This window comes from Setaria italica, chromosome VII, assembly GCF_000263155.2.
Source record: "Setaria italica strain Yugu1 chromosome VII, Setaria_italica_v2.0, whole genome shotgun sequence".
NCBI lineage: Eukaryota > Viridiplantae > Streptophyta > Magnoliopsida > Poales > Poaceae > Setaria > Setaria italica.
This window is the reverse complement of record NC_028456.1, coordinates 2271930-2291497: the sequence shown is the minus strand read 5'-3', so window position 1 is coordinate 2291497 and position 19568 is coordinate 2271930. Positions and strand designations below refer to the sequence as shown.

General features: G+C 42.3%; 1 protein-coding gene across 1 annotated transcript; it reads left to right on the top strand.

Annotated features, from left to right (window-relative positions):
• The first annotated feature begins 5592 nt into the window (after nucleotides 1–5592).
• On the top strand, nucleotides 5593–8349 carry LOC101754650 (ent-isokaurene C2-hydroxylase). The gene is made up of 2 exons (XM_004974955.4): nucleotides 5593–6553; nucleotides 7450–8349. The coding sequence occupies exons 1-2, from the start codon at nucleotides 5645–5647 to the stop codon at nucleotides 8074–8076; spliced, it is 1536 nt and encodes a 511-aa protein (XP_004975012.1). The 5' UTR covers nucleotides 5593–5644; the 3' UTR covers nucleotides 8077–8349.
• Nucleotides 8350–19568: the final 11219 nt, after the last annotated feature.

Genomic DNA, 19568 nt, shown 5'->3' with positions numbered 1-19568 from the left:
CACAAGTACCACATGGAGCATTTCTCAAATTATCTATCTCCTTTTCAATGCACTTAGCATATGTGGTACATAAGAGTTCATTTTCTTTCTCAAGGTTGGCACTCATCTCATTGTGCTCAACTAACTGAGCGCTCATATCATCGCGCATTTGCTTCAAAGCTAAAAGTTCACTTTCCAATTCAATGCATGATGTGCAAATAAGAACGCATGAAGAAACATCATCATTCACATCAAGCAAAGCATCATGATTGTCACAAGAATTAAGGCAAGCATCATCATCAAGAACCAAAGAGCACATGCTACAAGGCATAAACTTCGTATCACAAATTTCAACCCTAGCATGCTCAAGTTGTTCAACGCATGTGGTGTGAGTCAATTTTAATTCATTAATTTCAGCAAGTAAAGACTCACAAGAAACACATGGCAAAGAAGCATTCGACTTCAACAAAGAAATTCCATCTCTAGCCTTATCAAGATCATTATTTAAAGCTACACAAGAATTGCATGGTATAGAGGCATTGAATTTCAACAAGTTATTTTCATTTTTCAAGCAATCAAGAGAAGAGTTCAATTCATCATTCTTTCTAAGCAAGGCATCAAGAATTGCAAGGATTTAAAGCATGTGACTTCCAATGAGCAATTCCACATTTCAACCTAGCAAGAGAACATTTGATCTTGTCATTCTTCGTATGCAAAGCATCATAAAGCTCTATGTTTCTCTCATTTTCATCTTCACAATCATCAACATGATTGCATAAAACCATGATGCATTTGGCAAGCGTACCCTGGCTCATGTCTCTTAGCCCGAGGTGGAACTCACCCTTCGTGAGATCACCATCCTGGTAGTTCTCGAGGAGATCCATCACCGCCTCCACTTCGGGTTCCAACTCAACCTCCGAACTCCTCCTACATGCGGATAATGAAACACAAGAAGAAGAGCTTGGTGCCATAGATCAAAGCACCAGTTAGAATTAACCAAAAACAAACTCAAAACTTGAAAATCACATTCGCAAGCGAAAATGCCTTCTTCATTGTCGCCCGGTGGATAACAAAGCCGCTTAAGATTGTGTGATCCTTAACCAAGCTCTGATATCAATTTGAGGATCAGGAAGACGACTAGGGGGGTGAATGGGAGCTCATTCAATTTTTCTCCAAGAATTTTGGTTAAACTCCCCCAATCCTCTCTTCTAGCAAACTCAAGTACACTTAGCTATGCACAAGCTAATGGAGCTAGGAATGATGCTAGGAACCCAATTTGAGAATAGCAGAAGTAAGAAAGAGTCCAAATGAGTACAAGAAGAAGGACTTTCAAAAACAATACCTCAATGCAGAAAAATCCGGACAAACCTTCAGAAAATTCCGGATTTTCGGAGGTTTCCAGAGAAGCCTTCGGGAACTTCCGGAGGTCCGAAAATTTCTGAAATTACTTCTGGAATATTCCGGAATCCTAGATTTCAACCTTCGTGAGGAGAGAAGAAAAATTCGAAACTCGATCAAACGACCTCCAAAAATCACGAAAATCGAACCATAGCCTCACTAGAACATTCCAAAGGTGTTCGCAAAGTTTCAATCAAAAAGCTTATGAACTGGTGATAAGATTCCATAAATTTGGAGAAGGGCACAAGAAGGGATTTTCGGAAAATCTCAAAATCCAACGTGCTCGTGCATGGATTTGCTATGGGATCATCCTAGATGTTCTTGCACATGTCCTAGCACCGATTTGCCCCAAGAAAAACACCCCAAAATGCTGCCAATCATGAGATCCAAAAATTCACCCAAAAATGCTTCGAAAATAGTGAAAAAAGATAAATTTCAGATCTTGAAAAGGAGAAGCAATTGAGCCCGAAATTGATCTTTGTATTACCTCACCATGTTCGGTTACAAGCCAATCCTAAGCACAAGCAAAGCTAGGATGGCAAAAAATAAAATCAAAGATCCCCGCTCTCTCCCTCTACCAAAGGCTCTCACAAAACAAATGAGAAAACCCCCACCAAAATAACCAAAGGGATGGCTACCCCAAACAGCCCTCCTATACATATATAGGCATTTAGAAAATATCCACAATGCCCTTACATCAAGCACACAACCCCAAAACCCCCTAGGGGTAAAGTCGTCCAACTTTTTCTTTGTTCATCGGACAGACTCGACGCCTTCACGACTTCGCTTCACCTTGACGCAAGATTCGCGATGGTGCCACGCGTCCTCCGATTCGACGCCGTTCGGCCACACCGAACTCGCCCCCGGTTTTGAGGCCCAAACCGGCAAACCTGCCTGCGCGGTGGTTTTGAGGCCCAAACCACCCAAACCCTCTGCACATCCACCTTGTGTGACTCACCCCCAGTTTTGAGGTCAAACCGGTCAAACCCTCTACACACCCTCCTGGCATGACTCACCCCTGGTTTTGAGGTCAAACTAGTCAAACCCTCTTCAACACCGCACACGACGTGACTCACTGATGTTGACGCATGTCCGGCCTCCGCCAAGCCTTCGTCGCCTCCAAGTCTTTCGCTCCCAGCTCCCAGGCTGCATACTCAACTCGCCTCCATCCCGCTTGACTCGACCAGCACCGTCTCCATCCCATCCGTGTACTCTTGCTCTTCCGTGCACCATGTGGATCGCCCATGACTCCGCCCGGACTCCTCAGGTCCCTCAGTCCAAGCCTACTCATGTCTACCCTTCACAGCCCTAGTATCGGCATGGACCTTTCACACTTGACCTTCACCTCATGCCGTCGACCGCCATGTCGCATCCTACACCTGCACATCACAAGCAAGAGACACAACACACAACATACGGTATACTCAAACACCACACCACAACGCAACACATCCGATTAGCCGTTAGCATAATCATGCACATATGAAATATGAACTGAACCGGTAAAGCCTCAAATCATCTTGTCAATCACTCATCACAAATAGATCAAGGCACTTCTCAACTTCGTCTCTCACCCCCTCTTTAGGCCCGGTTGTAACGGCTAGTAGGACGAGGGGTGTTTTGTCATGATTGGAAACAAACTAGGACTAAAGGCCCCTACCCTTTAGTCCCGGTTGGAATTACCAACCGGCACTAAATCTTTAGCCTTGGCTGGTAATTCCAACCGAGAGTCCCAGTTGGTGGCTCCAACCAAGACAAAACACCCTTTTCCACATGGTCCCCCTCTCTCCCGCCACCTTATCTTCTCTCCTCTCCCTTATCTCTTCTCTCTCACACTTCTCTTTTCTACCTGCCGTCCCTCCCCCTCCCTCTTGCCACCACCGCCCCCTCCCCTCCCTCTCCCGCCCTCTCCTCCTCCCGCCGCCGCTGCCCCTCCCCCTTCCTCTCCCCCCTCCCTCTCTGCTGCCCCTTTGCTTCCCCCTCTACTCACCCCTCACTGGCAGTGAGGAGCGATAGCGGGGTGAGGTGCAGGGCAGTGGGGCGCGGGGGAGCGGTGGCCAACTGGAGGCGGCAGGGCGCAGGCGGGATGCGGCGGCGCATGGGGCACAGGTATGCTCGCCCCCTCCCTCTCCCTCTCCCCCTCCCGCTCCCCCTCTCCCTCCCGCTCCCTCTCCCTTTTCGGTGGGGCTGCGGATGTCCGAGGTCGGCAGGGCAGGGAAGCGGGATGCGGGGCAGCGGTGGGTGCACGGTTATTCATTTTTTTTGTGCATAGGTGGTGGCGGCGGTGGCGGGGCAGCGGGATGCGGGGCCGAGCAGTGTGGTGGCGGCGGTGGTGGGGTGAGCCACTAGCGGGCGGCCGGCACTTGTTTTTTATTTTTTTGAACCTTTTTAGTATCCTGAATAAATAGTTCCGGTTGGATTTTCAGGATCTATGAGCATATCCAACCGGACTAAAGGTGAGTTTTCCACCAGTGGCTTCTAGTACCTGGTGGCTACCTGGTGCTAGACAGACTTCGCGTGTTTCATCGCCAAACCACAAATCCCTTCACGGCATATAAGAAATTACTCGATTCGACTGAGTAATCCCGCAATAGTTGCTGGACAAGCCAGCACATCTGATGGGCAATGATAGGGAGTGTGAAGAGGTAGCGAATGCAACTACTCCACTTTATCTTAAAATGTAAGTATTTCTAATTTTATCCCAAGCCAACATCTTAAGTTTTATCATGAATAGTAGTAATATTTATAAGTTATTACTTATACTTTGGAACAGATATGGAGTGGCTTTATCACATTGTGCTCTGTGTAATAATGAAAAAACTACACCCATTTATCACAAATTATTGATTGGTTGGTTCATGATTGGGAACGATTTCCTCTGACCATCCAGACCGGTATAAATTAATTCATTTCTCTTGCGGTTACGATCGAGTACAAAATGATTTCATGATCATACAGGGACATGTGTACGCACATAGAGTGGTGGGTGTCCACGTATTCTATTTTATTTCTGAGGTAATGCAATAATATGCATTGTTTAGTAGTTCCTCATACTTTTCTTCACCACGGATAGGTCTAAATCTTTTTGTATTTCTTCTAAAAACTATGTATTCCAATTGGAGAACATGTTTATAACATGTCATGTGAAGCTGCAAAAGCCAGATGTAAGGCATATTTTGGATCAACTCACCCTTTTCATTATTGGCCATATTTTGGTGCTAATCGTCAGATATTTTGGTTATGCAATCATTCACTGTCCTGTCCTTTCAAATAATGCGGCTACGACCCCACAGCATTTTTGGCAGCACTAACACATGCTATATTTAATTTTTGGCAGCACTAACACATGCTATATTTAATTTTGGGATAGATGTCAGCGACATGTGCTAACATTTTGGGCAAACGACATCCTGTATACCTGTTTTGCTATAGGGATGTCTGCGGCTCAGTAGTGGTTGTTGACCTACCAATTAAGTGATCGGTCTGCCCATGCATGCTGCACCGTAGTATAAATTAGGTACCATTAAGCTGAAGATCCGTTGAGCTTTTAATTAAGTACAAAATGATTTCATGATCAGACAGAGACACGTGTATGCACATAGAGTGGTGGGTGTCCATATATTCTATTTTATTTCTAAGGTAATGCAATAATATGCATTGTTTAGTCTGTTCTCCTACTTTTCTTCACCACGGGTAGGTCTAAATAATTTTGTATTTTTCTAAGATCTACTCCCTCCTCCGTCCCCAAAAAAATAAGTTTATAACATGTACTGCAAAACCCAGATATAATGTAAAGCATCCATATTTGAGGTACACTAGCATCAACACATGCTCCAACTTGGGCTAGCTATTTAAAGGAACACATGAATATGAATAAGTAAATAAATATTTGTTGTATGAAAAAAAAACTTTGTGAACAAAAATAGGCTTTATGCTAGCTATATATTTAGGGTAATCTAGATAGCCATATATTTTGGTTGTGCAACAATCATCCACGGTCCTTTCAAATAATGCGACAAAGACCCTCACAGAAAAGTACATACATCGAACACGTGCAGCACGCGTTCTGTTTAATTTTGGAGTAGATGTCGGCGACATATGCCAATATTTTTGGCAGACGGCGTCGTCTATACTGTCACCCATGCAGCGATTGTTGAGCTACCATCACCCATGCATGCTATCTACAGATCACACAGTATAAATTACGTATCATTAACTTGAAACTGGGAGACAACGAACGTGTTGTTTGTTAACACTTGAGAGTTCCATGGAGCTTTTAACCATATACGCAGTTTCTCTAGCCACAGTTGTACTCATCATTTGGTTTCATAAGCCCCGAGTAAGCGCCACTACTCCCGGCAACAAAAGCAATCCCAACAAGAGGCTGCCGCCTGGGCCATGGACCCTTCCGATCATCGGCAGTATCCACCATGTCATGCGTGGCCTCGGACACCGCACAATGATGGAGTTGTCTCGCCGCCATGGCCCCCTGATGTTCCTCAGGCTTGGGGAGGTTCCCACCCTTGTGGTGTCCAGCGCCGAGGCGGCGGAGCTGGTGATGAAGACCCACGACCTCGCCTTCTGCTCCCGGCCGACGACCAGCGTCACCATCGACATCGTCGGCTGCAAAGGGAAGGGAATCGGCTTCGCCCCCTACGGCGACCGCTGGCGTCAGATGAAGAAGATTGTCGTTATGGAGCTTCTTTGCGCCGCGCAGGTGAAGCGCATCGAGTCCATCAGGGCTGAGGAGGTCGGCCGCCTCCTCCAATCAGTCGCCGCCGGAGCCAGAGCCGGTGTGGTGAACATCAGCGAGGAGGTGAAAGCGCTAGCACCAGACCTCGTAGCCATGGCCATGTTCGGCGGCAAGTGCGCGGAGAAGTCTGACTTCGTCATCCAGTATGACGAAGTCAGCAAACTGGTGTCCGGATTCTTCCCGGTGGACTTCTTCCCGTCCTCAAGGCTGGTGCGGTGGCTGAGCATCGGCGAGCGCCGCCTCGTGAGGAGCTACGGCCGCATCCAGCGCATCATTGCGAGTACCATCGAGAGCCGCAAAGCTGCCAAAAATGGGGCCTGCAGCCCCGATCAAGAGGATCTGCTGGGCGTGATGCTCAGGCTGCAGGAGGATGATTCACTGACTTTCCCTCTAACCTCGGAGATTATAGGCGCTGTCATGTTTGTGAGTATTATTTTTAACCATCACTACTGTTTATGTTTTGAAAATTAATTACTAGCTTCCCTTTGCAATTTGCACGGCTTCAACTAATCAAATTCCATCAAAGAATCATATATATATATATATATATATATATATATATATATATATATATATATATATATATATATATATACACACAATGAAATATTTAATGATCTGGCATTTGTTAAGATGTATATATATTTATAAGGGGGTGTTTGAATACGAGCTGCTAAACTTTAGGAGGGTCACATCGGACGATCGGATGCTAATTAGGAGGACTAAACATGAGCTAATTATAAAATTAACTGCAGAACCCCTATACTAATTCACGAGACGAATCTATTAAGCCTAATTAATCCATCATTAGCGAATGTTTACTGTAGCACAACATTATCAAATTATGGACTAATTAGACTTAATAGATTCGTCTCGTGAATTAGATTTCATCTATGCAATTAGTTTTGTAATTAGACTATATTTAATACTTCTAATTAGTATTCAAACATCCGATGCGACGGGTACTAAAGTTTAGGAGATGATCTTACTCTGCTTGAGATGATGGCCCAAGAAAATTATATTATTAAACCAACGTTGCTATAGTCGTATTAATACGCCACGGAAATAAATGTGACCAGATGGGCTACACACATTGCCCGTCTACTGATGTTTATCTCGATTCCGATTAGGTTCTTTAATCCTTTTCTTCCCTCATTTTTGCCGCTATGTTGAATGGACTGTTTACAACCTAAACAATAATGATTGGCCTTGTTCACCATTTATACGGCCGTTTAGATGAACACTAGCTTGTATCAAAAGGTATATTGTTTCTTTTTCCTATCTTTACAAACCACACCTACCTAACAATTACTTTCCAGGACATTTTTGGAGGTGCGACAACCACCATAGGATCCACTTTGGAGTGGGCCATGTCGGAGCTCATGAAAAAGCCTGAGGCTATGCAGAAGGCACAACAAGAGGTTCGAAAAGAGCTAGGTGGATTACGGGGTGTCATCACTAATACTGACCTTGTTGGACTCAGCCACATACGAATGGTTATCAAGGAAGTTCTTAGGTTGCATCCTCCCAACCCTCTACTCGTTCCCCGTGAGTCCACAGAGGATTGTGAAATATTGGGTTATCACGTTCCCAAAGGCACCAAGGTACTTGTCAATGCATTTGCAATTTCTCGGGATCCAAGATACTGGAACAACCCTGAAGCATTTAATCCAGAGAGGTTTGAGAACAGCAATATTGATTACAAAGGAACAAATTTTGAGTTCACGCCCTTTGGGTCTGGTCGACGACAGTGCCCTGCGATAATGTTTGGCACATCCACTTTGGAGATTGCATTGGCAAACCTTCTCTATCACTTTGACTGGATGCTTCCTGATGGACTGAGCCCAGAGTTGGTGGACATGTCTGAGAAATACGGGATGGGGGTAAGCAAAAAGTTGGACCTGCATTTGAGAGCCATCCCATATGTACACTCCAGTGCTGCATAGGTATTGAGGGCTTTGTTACACCTTGAGGTCCCTTGTCATTGTATTATTTTGCTGCTCATCTATCTTTCATAATAAGGGAGGATGTTCCTATGCTGATTTTTGTTGTCGTTTGTTTTACCTACGTGGTTGCTTGGAATATTGTAATACTAATGTTCAGAAAGTTCTTTCTTGGTGTAGAGACTGAAAGTGATAAAAAATCCTTTCAGAAAACAAAAGTATGAGCAAGGTATATCGTTATATCTGCGCTACCATATATAGTCATATGTTGATGCATGATGCGAATTATATGGAAAGCTTGGATCGGGTGTATCATGATCAGGCAGGTAACCTAAGTTATTGTGTGAGCAAAGGAATGGTAAAGTACAAAGGGAGTAAATTGTAATTAAGTGTGAATGTTCGCAGCCCTTTTTATAATCTTCGTTAACCCAAACCCTCCACATAGCTTGTGGTCTCATGGTGATACATAGGCTCGGATGCCAACTTGGAGAAAAGATGGTGGCTCTAAATGAGACAAAGCAGCTTGTAGAAGGCGCGCAAGCTCCAAGAGTTGAAAAAAGTAAGTGGTGTAGAGTTTCCAGAACCGGCACTACTACAAAGGAGGCACGGATAGTTATCTGAAGCCAGCACGGATACTCAATGTATCCCTAGAGTCCTTGTTTTAGCACCGGTACGGATTTGATCATATGGCTGCCGAGCCTCTTTAGGCCCCGTAGGTAATACCAACCGGGACTAAAGGGACCATCATACAAGCGTATAGACGTGGCTCCTTTAATCCCGCTTCATATTACCAACTAGGATTAAATACTTTTTTTTCTTTTTTCCTTAGATTCTTTTCCATGTTAATACTAATTGTTATTTCACTTTATATATATATAGACACACACCTATATATATACATCCTTTGCGTACATTACTTATACGTATATGCTTGTATTGCATTTTATGCATGTCGTATATATACTTCATGATACTATATATATTATACACATGAAACTAGTATTTATATAATTACTATATATACAATAATTTGTCCCCTTAAGAATTAAGATCCTCCCTACGGTGAGTCATCCAATACATCAATTGAATGTCCATCATAATAAAATTCACTTTGGGATTTTTCACCTCATCCACCAGAAATCCTAGGAGTGCTTCTTGGATTGCCAAAATCCTATCCTGATGTAGGAGTTCGTCCCTAATCCCCATCATTTGTAATTTGGAAATATGTGAAAGTTAAACCAACAATTAAAATATAAGGAGCTAGACAATGATAAGTTATTAAAAGGTTTATTTTACGTACATTCATATCTTCCGATAGCACCTTGTCCTTCACTAAATGGTACACATGCTCACAAACGTAATATCCACGTAAATTATTCCCTTGTTCCTGTCTCAAACTCTTTAGTGGAAAAAAATAAGTTATGAAATATTCGTGTTATAGAATGTACAAAATGTACAAACTCCATTTTAGTAGAAAATTGGTACTGAATTCAAGTGTTTCTTTGAATTCACCATGGTTGGTCTTACGAAATTGTTTCCATGCATTATGAATTAAAATAATGAATGATACAGTGTTATGTGAAAATTCAAGAAACAAATTTTTGCATAGAGATAAAGGTCCAACATTATTACAAGTTAAGAAAGTCTTGAATTTCTTGGTACTCTGTCTTTAGTTTCCGCAACGAATCGAAAATAATAACCTTACATCTATCAATGATAATTATAAGTAGAATCCAGTGGAAACTGTCTACATATATGTTCCTATTAGAACTAACTAATTAGGTTAGGAAAGGAAATAGAAAATAGACAGTACCCACACTTAAAGTTATAAGGCAGTAGTATTTAATGCTTGTAATTCTGTTGCTCTAAGAATTTGTATATGTGATCCAATGTAGACTTTGGTTGATCCAGTATCATCTGTTGGTTAATAAGCGTTGGGTCCATGAAGCCAACATTGAAGTACGATTCTCGGCAGCACCTGAATTTGCATCCTACATAAAATGAAAGACAAAGTTAGTGGGACGACACACACAATAATCATCGGAGCCCAAACATCTAATAAACACACACTTATAGAACCCAGGTGCTGATAAGAGAGACATCAAGGGCATCTTGATAGTACACTTCATAAATATCCTTGAATTGCAACCACAGCAGATGCTCACCATCACTGAAATAATCAATCAGTTTGATAAGAAGAGTGAGAACATGATCCTTTCATTAGTCGACTGCTCCATGTACCACTTATGGAATTCATACATCATAGTTGAGAGCTTCCATACCAATTCATGCCTGACTACAGGATTGCCTAACTCAAAGGGCCATTTAGGTATAACCTTTTGTGGAGGTGGCGGTTCGACTTGCCTCTAGAACTTCAGCAAGCAAGAGACCTGTCTCTAACATAAACTCAATGACCTTGATTTGTTATTCTAAAGGCAAAGCTGCTATATCTTGTTGATCTTGTTGCCTGGGGTTAGTACGATTGGATGATGACTCTCCTCAATTTTTCTTCTAGAAAGACTTAACTAACGAGTGATCGTAGTTCGATAGCAATGTCTTCTTGACCTCTTTGCTCATGCCAACAAAAAATGCCTTCGCAGATGGATCTATTGGCGTCTTCTTCTCAGGCGGCCTCGGTTTGAAGTGCTTCCTTACCTGTGCTCACGATACCTATTCGCATTCCTCATAAGTCATATCACTTGCTAGCTTCTTAATAGGTTCAGACTTCTTTGGTTTCATCTTCATCAGTTCTTTTGTCTTTGGCTGCCTTGGCTTGGAAGGTGGTCACGACTTCTTGAGAGGTGCTGCAGGTGGTGGTTGGCTCACACCATACATTAGTCTCGGTGCTGGAGATAGTGATCGAGGAGGGGTGTTTTGGTCATCGTCGCTCGCACCTGCAGGATTATTCGATGGTGCTGGAGACGATGATCAAGCAGGTTGCGACGGTCCTGGTGGTAACGACAGTCCTTGAGGTGGATGTGCTGGAGATGACGGTCTTGAGTTCTGAGGAGATATTTGTTGTGAGGGATCTATGGGATGAAATGATGCCTCCTGACTGGGGATGATGATGTAACATTTGGATCATAGAATGATACAGTGAAGTGCATCTCCTAGTGTTCTCTCCCTATCACCTTCCGGGATGTCGATCTCTAGGCTTTCATATTTACTATCACAAATCTGCTCCACCCCAACGATGGAGTAGCTAGGTGGAATCGTCATGCCATGGCTTGTCTGTCCTGGTAGGATTTGAAAGTACTTCCGTACACTACCTATACATATGGGAGAAAAGAAGTTATTCAATTCCCGAGGCGTGGACCAACTGAGATAATTATATATGTTATATATATGCATACCTTAATAGTTAGAATTGAGATAATTATATATATTATATATACATATACCTTAATAGTAAGGTTGTCAAATGGTTTGTACAGCTCACATGAGGTGCGCTGAGTGATGTCATCCAAGGGGTACCGTTGGTTGTCCTGCCCAACCACGGGTAAGCTTGGTGTGTCCTCATCGGGGAGCCATGTGGAAGCACAGCTGCTTCGGCGTTGAGAAGGGCTGACGACATTGGGATTAGGCAATGTTCTAGATAGGGCCATCTCAGTAACTACCAGAGCCACTCGCTGTTGAATTTCTTCCTGCATTCTTTCATCTCGTTCATGTACTTTCGCTTCTAACATGCGCCACCACTCACCTCTTGATGTTCGTTTCTTCTCTTCCAGCTTATGTACGTGTCAATATCCCTACGGAAAGCATACTTCCATGAAACCACCCCATAGCCTTGGGAACATCCTAAATGCTCAGGATTCCCAAGTGCCAAAGTCAGCTCATAGCTCTCTCTATTAGGCTTGAACATTCTCACTTTAGCATCTTCAATATTTTTGATAAGCCTGAGAGCTTTCTCACATATTTTTTCGTTGAAAACAAGTGTGCCATCCTCAAAATTAAGGGTGCCTCTGTGAGCATAATACTAATTCTTTGATCGATCGGGCTAGTCAATAGTCACTGGTACAATACCTCGATCGATTAGGGTCTTGCTCCATCTTTCTCCATATAGAAATGTCAAACAAGAACAGTGCTCCATGATAGTGACACGTCTCTTTTTTTCTATCATCAACATGTTATCTTAGGAAACAAGAAAAAGGACAAGAAAAAGTGACAAAGATCATCATGAAAGTTTCTCAAGAAGCAAAATGTGATAAGCTACAATTGCCAAGAAAAAGGGCATGCTGGTGGCAATAGTTATGTACTCTTTTGTATAAATTATTATACATGGCGAACAGATACATCTACAAGAACAAAATATCTACATGTAGCGGACACGTAAGTGTATGAAAAAAAGAAATAAAAAGATAAATAGAAAACAAAAAATAAAAAGGAAAGAGGTAAAAATTAAAAAGAAATAGAAACAGGATAGAAACGAGACACTTAACAAAAGTAAAGAAAAAGTAAAGCATGATGGAAAAAAGGAAAAGGGAAATAAAGAGGAAAAAAAAGAAAAAGGAAATGTGGGCTGATAAGCTGTTTGGACTTTATGGCTAACCAAGGAAAAATTAAGCCTGTGTTTGAATTCGGCCCAACATGCGTACGCATGCGTCTCCTCTCTAGCATGGGTAATAGGGTATGTTTGGTTGCTAGCCACTATTTACCACACCTAACCTTTGGTAAGTGTGGCAAGCTAAAAAAATGTGGGAAAGAAATTTGAAGCCATACTTTGCCATGGCAAAAGGAATCTTGCCACACTTTTTGTCTCAGTGACATGTAGAGCCCAAAAAATCTTGCCAAAGGTTAGTTGTCAACCAAACACTCACCAACTTGATTAAACTTATTAAAAGTTAGATGTGGCAAAGTGTGGCTAGGAACCAAATGTGATAAGCTACAATTGCCAAGAGAAAGAGCATGTCGGTGGGAAAGAACTAGTATACTCTTTCCCACCATTTTTTTTCTTGTCCAAATTTTTCACAGCTAAGCAGGAGCGGGTCTGTAGCAGTGGAACTTGCCATGTTAGCCAACTCATGCGAAGTTAGTAATTAAATACCTTTTACCAGCTATACAGGGTAACTAGATAGGTAAAAGTCTCTCCGATCCATCTCGTTGCTGCTGGGTGCTCGATCAACCCACTGCTTTCACTGTTGGTGATATTTTGGTGCTAATCATCACTTCATTGGGGTACATATTTTTTAATTTTCTTGCGCAATCATGCACGGTCTTTTCAAATAATGCGACAAGTAACAGCCCCACAGCACAGGACAATTGTCATGTGAATCATGTGTTATTTAACTTTAGGATGTCAGCCGCGTTATTACAATCGACACATGCCAACATTATTATCAGACGGTGCAAATGATTTCATGATCGGACAAGAACATGTGCATGCACAGAGTGGGTGTACTACGTAGGCCCTGTCGGAAAGTATGTTTCATGTTTTACAACGACACTGAGAATAGGCTTTTTTAAATTTTGACCTCAAGGATGAAGAGCAGAAACTGAAAGCTAGACAGATATGCTGAAAACAGCTTGCGCATGCACATGGTAAGTCAGTCCAAGAACGGTTACACGTGAAGACCAGAGCAATCATATGCACGGTCCTTTGAAATAATGTGACTACGGCCCCACATCATAGTACATCGACATGTGAAGCGTGTGATTCATTCACAGTATAAGTCCGGGTTGGTAGGGTGCAAATCTCCCAAAAATCCATCCGGGATAAATCAATCGAGACAAAAGGTGAGTCTTTAATCCCGGGTCCTTTAACCGGGAGTAAATCCACCCTTTAGTCCTGGTTGGTTTTACCGGGACTAAAGAGCCTGCCACGCCAGACGCGGGACAGGCCCTTTACTTCCGATTGGTTGGGTTTTCCAACCGGGACTAAAGTCCTGCAGGCAGGCGCTTGTAGTTTCATGCATCATGTACGTACCCTAGCCCTTTTGTTAACCTTTAGTAGTTGAGACTTTTTTATAATGAAATCAAACTAGTATTTAAACGAATGAAACTAGTAATTATACAATTACTATATATACAATTCTTAGTATATATATACAATTCTTAGCATACTATACAAATCAATCTTAGCGTATTATGTATACAAATCAAACTATATATCTACAATCTTCCCGTTGAGGTGTTGCTCGGAGCGTCTAAATTTCGTACATCGTAATAAAATTCTCCTTGTAGATTTACCACCTCGTCCATTAGGAATCCAATGATACCTTCACATATTGCCGCTACTCTTTCCTTTTTCAAGAGTCCTTGTTAAATATTTAACATCTATAATTTGGAAATATAAGGAGCTAAAAAATAATTAACTATTAATAGTTTTATTTTACGTACTTTAAAGTTGTGCGGCGTCATCTTTAGCCTCTTGGGTCCCACAAAACTGTGCATGTGCTCACAGATGTAGTAGCCACATAGATTATTCTCGGGTTCCTATCTTAAGCACTTCAGTGGGGAAAAAATAAGTTATGAAATATTTGTGTTATACAATGTACAAAATGTGCATACTTCATACGTACCGGGAAGTCTGTGTTCCATGTAAGTTTTTCTTTAAATGGACCTTTGTGTGTCCTCATGAATTATCTCCATACGCTGCGGATTAGAATAATGAATGATATAGTGTAACCGGGATAAAATTTAGGAAATAAACTTTTGCATAGAGATAAAGATCCAGAATAATTACAAGCCTAGCATGTCTTCCATGTCTCAGTACTCCACCGGATCTTTTCTCAACGAATCGAAGACAGTGACATGGCTTCTTTAAGGCTCAATTATAATGAGGATCCAGTGGAAGCTGCGTACGTAAATGTTCATACATATTAGAGCTAACTAACATTAATCAAGTAAGGAAAAAGAAAATGAAAGTAGACGGTATACACGCACTTACTTGAAGTTGTATGGAAGTAGTATGAAATCCTTGAATTTTTGTTTGTCTAGGAAATTGGATACTTCCACCAAGGTTTTTTCCGGTGATACCTATATCTATTTTTGGTTAACTACGGATGGATCCATAAAGCCAATATGGAGGTACGCTTCTCATCGGCATGTCTGAATTAGCATCCTTCATAAAATGGAAGACGAAGTTAGTATGGTGACGCACAAAAAAATGATATGAGTTAAAATTTACATGTAGATAAACGGACACTTACAGAATCCATGCGCTTATCAGAGAGACGTCCAGGACATCATGATGGTACACTTCATATATATCCTTGAATTCTAGCCACAGAACTTTCTCGTCTTCGCCGTAAAAATCTATCGGTTTTACCTTAAGGCCGAACATCTCCCTCTAGTCGGCAGACACCTTCATGTACCATTGATGGAATTCGTACATCTTTGTTCATAGCTTTCATACCAACTCAGGTCTTACTAGAGACTTGCCTAGCTCAAAGGTCCATCTCGGTTCAACTGGTGGTGCAGCTGGCGGCTCAACTTGCCCTAGAGATTCATCAAGTCTCATACCTGTTTCTTCCACGAATTTCAATACTTGTGCTTGTTGATCCAAGGGTATTGCTGCTATCTTTTCAGTGTCTTTTTCTGGTAGATGCCCGAGGTCGGGGATAGCACCACTAGAAGATGACTTTCCTTTCCTTTTGTCCCTCTCATCAATCTTGACTAAAGCCTGTTCGTAGTTTGATAGTAGTGGTATCCTCTTCTTGGCTCATTCTTCCATCTTGATAAAAAATTTAATTCTCTTCGATTTATTGGCAGTGGCTCCATCTCCCTTGCTTTTTTTTCTTCATCTTGTTTCTTGAACCACTCACTGGCCTCTGCTTGGATTTCGGCCCACTGTTTCGCATGAGTCATTGCCTCCCAGCGTTCCTTACAAGTCACTTCAGGCTCCTTTCTTTTCTTCTTTCTCTATCTTGTCTTGGGAGGCGGTGGTCGTGACTTCTTAAGCGGTGCTGTAGGATCCTTCCTTGGGGCTGCTCTTAGTCCCGACGACGGTGATCGGGGAGGGGTGTTGTTATTGTTGTCGTCGCTCCCACTACTAGGATGTGGTGGAGATGGAGACCTTGATCGAGCAGGAAGCGACGGTCCTGGAGCAGGTTGTGCTGGAGATGACGGTCTTGAGCTTTGAGGAGATGGTCGCTGCTAGGGATCTGCGGGGAGCGGTCTTGAGCTCTGAGGAGATACCTCCGTGCCGAGAATGATAATGTAGCGTTTGCGCCACAGAATGATCTCATGAAGCGCATCTCCTAGTGTTCTTTCCCCGTCGCCTCCCGGGAGGTCAAGCTCTAGGCCTTCATATTGGCTATCAGCAAGCTGCTCTAGGCTGACGCTCGCGTAGCTAGGTGGAATGTCCATACCATGGCTTCTCTGCCCTGCTAGGATTGGTAAGGCACTCCCGTACGCCACCTGTACATATAGCAGAAGTAAAGAAGTTATTAAACTTTGATCCCGAGGCGTGGATCAATTGAGAAGATTGCATAAATATTATGTATAAGTATACCTTAATAGTGAGGTTGACAACCAGTGTATGCAGCTCAAATGAGGTGCGTTGCGTGTTGGCATCCACAGCGAACCATTGCTCGTCCATGGGTAATTTTGGCGTCTACGCATCTGGAAGCCTTGTAGAAGCACAACTGCTTAAGAGGCGTTGAGAAGGGCTGGCAAAGTTTGCATCCGGCAATGCTCCAGATTGGGTCAACTCCGCAACTATGTAGGCCACTCGACGATTGATTTCCTCCAACACTCTCACTTCTTGTGAATGCACTTTGGATTCGAGCATCTGCCGCCAGCTCTCCTCGATCTGTTCCTTTCTTCGCTTGTGGCTTCTGTATGATGCGTTGTTGCCTCGGAAATCAAACTTCCACGAAATGACCCCGAACTCTCAGCAACATCCTGGGTGTTCGGGATTACCGAGGGCCAATGTGAGCTCATCATTCTCGGTCCACCTTCAACATATATAATTTCCATTGTTTTACCCCATCTGTGATGTCTCATTCATTATTACTATGTACTAATTAACGAATCTTAAATTATTAGCCATCTGGATCGACAAAACGTAAGAAGCCCTAAGGTCATACAAGGGTGATGGATGGGAGGCTTGTCATCACGGAAGTCACAGAAGAGGGCAGGCCGGTTGCTCCCGAAAAATTAGCAAAAAAGTACATGAGTCAGATCGGGGCAATCGTAAGGGACAACGTGCCCATCAGCATCAGGGAATGGAAGAGCAAAAGCACTAATCCATACGCGCTTCCAGATACACAAAAGAATATGTTGTGGGAAGATGTCAAGAGACATTTCACATTTCCTGAAGGATATATTGAAAAGGATGTGAAAGCATGGACGCTGAAGAAGATGGCTACACAATTCCAGACATTCAAGAAGATGCTGGATGCCAACTACTTTAAGAAGGGCCAAACTCCAGATTTCGATGTGTGGCCAAAGTTGAGGGATCACTGGGAGGCATTTGTCGAATACAAGAGGAGCGAATACGGTGTGAAAAAGATCCAGACCAACACCACAAATGCTGGTCAGAAGGAGTACCATCATCGTTTAGGGTGAGGTGGTTATGGCACAGCAATTCCCAGATGAAAGAAGATGGAACAAGACCTGATCGATTAGGGTATCGTACCAGCAACTATTGAATGGCCCGAACGATCAAAAAATTGGTATTACACTCATGGAGGCTTCCTGAGCCAAGAGGATGGGACGTTGATATTCAATGAGACAATACGTTAGAAGGTCGAAAGGCTTATCAAGAACATTGAAGATTCTAAGGCTGGGAGGTTCACTACAAGGATCCACCTCTAATGCCACGCCACATGATTGCAACACCACTAATTTGGTTGCCATAGGAGGGTCGTATTGCAACCTTTCCATAAAATGGTTGCAATATGTGCCTATACTACAACGAACTAAATGTGTTGCTATATGTGTGGTTTGTCGTTGTAGGCATGTGCTACTGCAACCATTTAAGAATTGTGTTGCAATTAGTTGGCATTATTGCCATGATACTTTTAAGTTGCATTAGTATTGATTTCGTTGCAATTACTTGGTGTTATTCCAACTATATTGGATTTGGTTGCTTTTGCTTGTAACTATTGCCGTGGTTGTTCTGGGTTGCAATAATCTTCCATGGTGCTACAATTGCTAGGGTGGTTATTGTAACAAGAATTATGAATGGATGTAATAGCATGTTCTATTGCCACGGTTTTCTGGGGTTGTAATAATCTTCTGTGGTGTTGCAATTGTTAGGTACTTATTGCAACTACAATCCTAAATGGACGCAATATCATGTTAATATTACCATAATTTTTTGTGTTGCTATAGACTACCCCTGATGCAACGGCCTAAAAGTGTTGCAATATACCAAAAATGATTGCAATAGACAAAATGCTCCACGCATTAGACTACCCCTGATGCAACGGCCTAAAAGTGTTGCAATATACAAAAATAGTTGCAATAGACAAAATGCTCCACGCATTTCTAAATAATATATTCTATTAATAAAAAAATTGCTCCACGGAGGATTTGATCCTAGGAACTAAAGTACAAGCAAACCCTCATCTACCACTAGGGTACTGAGGTGTGTTCAACATTAAGCAGCCTTTATATTACTTGTTTACATGACGAAGATGGCTAATTCACTTCATTTTTTCAACATGGATGATCACCATCCGCATCTTCCATGACAATTTTAGAAAACAAAAAATTATCCAGCTTGCTGATATTTGTGCTTATGATAGAAAACAAACATGAGTATTACGGTTTAAAGACCAACTCCAGCTATTCATTATCCCAAACAATATGATAGTTTTCAACAAAAAATCCACAATCACATCACTGTGAATAAAAGATAAGTATTTAAATAAAGAAATCATCTTCCAGGCTTTCTACAATAGTGTTGTGCTAGGTAGGGAAAAAGAAAACAATAGTAAATCAGTTTCAAAATTTTTGAAACTTTTACAAGACAATTTATTCAGCCTGAATTTTAGTTTCATTAAAATTTCTGTAATTTTTATTGCGCAGGAAAACCTCCTGGCTGCCTTCCTGGGCTAAGCGGAGCCATTCCTCCCGTGGATCCTGAAAAAAAAAAGCTCTAACGCATCTGCCTAGGCTGAGCTCGCTTCCTCCCAAAGTCCAAAAATCAAAGCATCAAAACAGCATAAACTACGCTCAACAAGAATCAAACCCACAACCTCAGGTTACAAGGGCAGAGAACCTACCACTATGGTAATGCTGTATATGTGATATGCTCCGGTGTTAGATCTGTTTTAAAGTTTAAAACAAGCAGTTAAGCTAAAATGAGGCAGAAAAGCATAACTGCGCTCACCAAGAATCGAACCGGCAACCTGCCATGCCTCAAGCACCAGACGACCCACCAAGCAACATCTTCATTTATGGGGTTTGAGGGGCTGATAGTATTAATATAATCGTATGTATGACCAGTGGGTTCAACTAAGGCCTTGTTTAGTTACCAATTTGGGAGTTGCAAAATTGGCATTTTGTCATAAATGCGACACTGTAGCGTTTCGTTTGTATTTGTG